Genomic DNA, 3,475 nt, shown 5'->3' with positions numbered 1-3,475 from the left:
AAATAATCTCACAACTCAATCCTAGATTATATCTTAGTATTAATTTATTTTGCCAACCAAACACCACCATGTACCCACAAAAGTATATATGGATAGATTCAAAATTGGCCATAAAATATCAAAAAATGGAATTAAAAAACAAGACACAATTAAGTGCATTCGTCCTAATTTTAATAAATATGTTTCACACTCAATTCAACATGCAAAATTATATTATTACCCTACTAACCAACAACTATATGCAAAGAATGGGTCTAACTTAGCATCGCAGTCATGATGACTCATTGACTTTGATAATCGAATTATGATGTGTCGATATATCATATATGGTCATGCAAATCATCATATAGCATGTTTGAAATGGGTGTAAAATATGTTTTGGAAGATAGAAAATAATAATGTGTTTAGAGACACTAAGATTTGGTCTACAGCCACATCTCGTTATGCAAACCATTTTGGTCTACCATCACCATTGGGGAAAACTTGCTATTTTAGAATATCCCTTAAAATAAGACTAATTCTATCACTATAATGAGGTGGGTCTCATTCTCTATTAATAAGATTTTGATCACTTTTTTTTTTTACTTTTCTCTTACTTTACTAATTATATATTAAAACTTATATTGATTTTCACTTTTCAATGTTATCTAATTTTTTTAATGTTATCTAATTTTTTTTTAGAGACGGAGCTAGTATTAATAAAGTATATTAAATGAAATTCCAGTCAATCAAATCAATTGGGTGATGAAAAAATACTAGTGAGTGAGCTCTCACTACCCATAAGGTCAAAACTCCGGTAACAAATTAACCTGCAAAAATGATGCTAGTGGCCGACAATTTGTTCCTTCCCTCATATGCAAACAAATTCTACATTTTTCCCACACACGTCTCTTTCTCTCTCCAAATTTTTTTGCAATTAGATTTAATTTGATAAATTAGATAAGATTATTATAATAGATAAGTTAATGATATAAGAAAATTCATAACAATGTCATATATAAGTAGACTTGACTGATGATTTATGAATCTTGGTTGACAAAATTATCGCGAGCCAATTCAATCTCGAGAAATCTCAAGAATAACTTAATCATGCATGAACGACTGAACAATCTTGAGATATAGTTGTGCATACTTAAATTAAGGCATTAAGTTATAGTCTTGGATAAAAATACCAAAATTACAACCGTCGAATGAAGGTTGGCATTTGGATTGAATGCAAAGATAGTAGCGAGATTCCGTACAAAATATTATTCAACATATATCTAAAACTCAACTATATAATACTCCTATAGTCTAGAAAAGACAGATAAATAAATTAAAAAGGAACCGAAGTGGGAAAATTGCATTATTTAATTACTAGGACTTGAATTTCTTAGCGACATGCTCCGGCGAAGAGACGGCGGAGGAATCGTCGGAGCTGAAGTCGACGTCCACCACCCCTTTGGGGCTGCCGGGGAGCTTCCTCTTGTTGCACACGGTGGCCACCTCTTGTATCAGGCTGCAGCAATTCTCCACCTTATCCTGTTCCAATTTCCATCATCACAACTCTACTTAAATCACGTGACAAAATCAATCAAATTGCTTGATTAATACTCTCTCCGTCCCACATAATTTTACCCAGTTTTCCATTTTGGTCCGTCCCACATAATTTTACCGATTTCACTTTTACCATTTTTGGTAGTGTACCTCATATTCCACTAACTCATTCCTGCTCACATTTTATTATAAAACCAATACTTTAAAAGTGGGACCCACGTCCTACCAACTTTTTCAACCCACTTTCTATTACATTTCTTAAAACCCGTACCAAGTCAAATTGTGTAAAATTATATGGGACGGAGGGAGTATGTTTCGGAATTCGATTTCTACCTTGTTGATTCCGAGAATTCCGATGAGATGATCGTGATGTTCGACGCCGATTGTTGGCTCGACGCTGCTGATCACACACAGCATTGTGGCGGTGGCCAATGCAGACGGCGGATACCTCATGAATCTACAGTCTGCAGATCGATTCACACTCAAAAATTGAAGAGAGAGGAAGAAGAAGAAGAAACGATGATTAATTACCAGAAAGCAGAGAGAGAAGAAGGCAGTGACATCTCCGAAGAAACTCTGTAGAGGTGTCGCTGAACAGGCCTAACTTTCTGGCGATGCAATCGAGAAACGAAAGCGGAGTAACCGGATTCATCTTCCAATCGAGAGTGGAAAGGAGTAAAATCTCCATCCTCTGAATCGTTTTGGACTCGAAAACGTAATCGGTCTCCTCCGCAACCTGCAAATCCGATCTCAACAATCAGAGATGGAAAAAACAGAGGAAGAGAGATCCGAAGATACAACACATACCTGGAGATCTAAAAGCAAGGGCACATGAGTCTCCTCCACTTTGGCAGCCAACGAAACGCAGGCAACAGCAGCTAATTGCGCCATCCATGGCTTCTCGCCGCCAGATTGGAAGCTACGTTGTTGGAATCTATCGAAATAGTTAACCGCGAGCACGGCGGTGAGGGCAGAGAAGGAGTAGTGGTGAGCGACTTTAAGCATCCAGTGAACCGCGTCGGCTCTCACCGGCGCAGCGCCCGCGTGCGGTTGGTGGTCCTGCTCTTTGTGCAGTAGAGAGATGAGCTCGTCGTCTTCATCCTGAGGGGCGTTATGGTAATTGAGTATGTGTGTGAAGGAGGAGTTAATGTCAGCGTCCCAATGGCGTTCGTCCTCCTCGTGGCAGTAGAGGGCGGAATCGAGGAGGATTTGAGAGGTCAGTTGAGGATGAGAAGACATCTTCTTCCGAGAAGAAGAGTTTCGAGGCGTGCGCTCATTCTCTATTCAAACCGAGATGGATGCTTAGAGATGAGGTTGGAGCCATTTTAATGAGTAGTAGTAAGAGACGGATTTATGAGGCGTCTTTAATTACTCTCTCCGTCCCAGGTAATTCGAGACACTTTGATATGGTAATTCGAGACACTTTGATCTGGTACGCGTTTTAAGAAATGTAATAGAAAGTGAGTTGAAAAAATTGGTTGGATATGGGTCCTACTTTTAAAGTAGTATTAGTTTTATAATAAAATGTGAGTAGGAATGAGTTAGTAGAATATGGAGTCCACTATCAAAAATGGTAAAAGTGAAGTGAGACAAATTATGTAAGACGGTCTGAAATGGAATATTGGGTCGAATTATCTGAGACGAAGGAAACTTTTCTCATTGCTCTTGTAGTTGTATGTAAGAGATACATGGAGCGTGTGTTTTGGGCTTAATAAGGCCGTGATGATAATGGGCCCTGCAAAAAAAAAAAAAAAACATTATCCGGCACGTGAGTATTTGTACGTTTGAATTAGTGAAGAGATTAATCGATAATCAATTTTTTTTTAATGAAATGTTTCAAATTTGAGTCATAAACTATATGAGTATAATATCTGTATAAATTATTCCCTCTATCTTTCATCCTCTTTTGCTATTTATCTTACTTTCTTCTCCTACGGAT

The 3,475-nt window shown here is 37.8% G+C and overlaps 1 protein-coding gene across 1 annotated transcript; it reads right to left on the bottom strand.

The window, feature by feature from the left end:
• Window positions 1–1,163: 1,163 nt before the first annotated feature.
• LOC125219299 (cyclin-D3-2-like) lies at window positions 1,164–2,867 on the bottom strand. Its single transcript, XM_048121241.2, has 4 exons — window positions 2,344–2,867; window positions 2,068–2,272; window positions 1,870–2,000; window positions 1,164–1,521 (listed from the first exon to the last, which is right to left on the bottom strand). The coding sequence occupies exons 1-4, from the start codon at window positions 2,773–2,775 to the stop codon at window positions 1,357–1,359; spliced, it is 933 nt and encodes a 310-aa protein (XP_047977198.1). The 5' UTR covers window positions 2,776–2,867; the 3' UTR covers window positions 1,164–1,356.
• Between the last annotated feature and the right edge of the window lie 608 nt (window positions 2,868–3,475).

The sequence above is a fragment of the Salvia hispanica genome, chromosome 1, assembly GCF_029641045.1.
Source record: "Salvia hispanica isolate PSC_SH4W2 chromosome 1, Shi_PSC_v1, whole genome shotgun sequence".
NCBI classification, from domain to species: Eukaryota; Viridiplantae; Streptophyta; class Magnoliopsida; order Lamiales; family Lamiaceae; genus Salvia; species Salvia hispanica.
This window is presented reverse-complemented; position numbering and strand designations above follow the sequence as displayed.

Excerpts from the sequence above, each read along its gene's own strand:
- LOC125219299 (XM_048121241.2), bottom strand. The coding sequence starts at position 2,775 with ATGTCTTCTCATCCTCAACTGACCTCTCAAATCCTCCTCGATTCCGCC. Across the intron at positions 2,273-2,343 it reads CCTTGCTTTTAGATCTCCAG|GTTGCGGAGGAGACCGATTA; the intron begins GTATGTGTTGTA and ends TCGGATTTGCAG. Across the intron at positions 2,001-2,067 it reads TCTTCTCTCTCTGCTTTCTG|ACTGTAGATTCATGAGGTAT; the intron begins GTAATTAATCAT and ends ATCGATCTGCAG.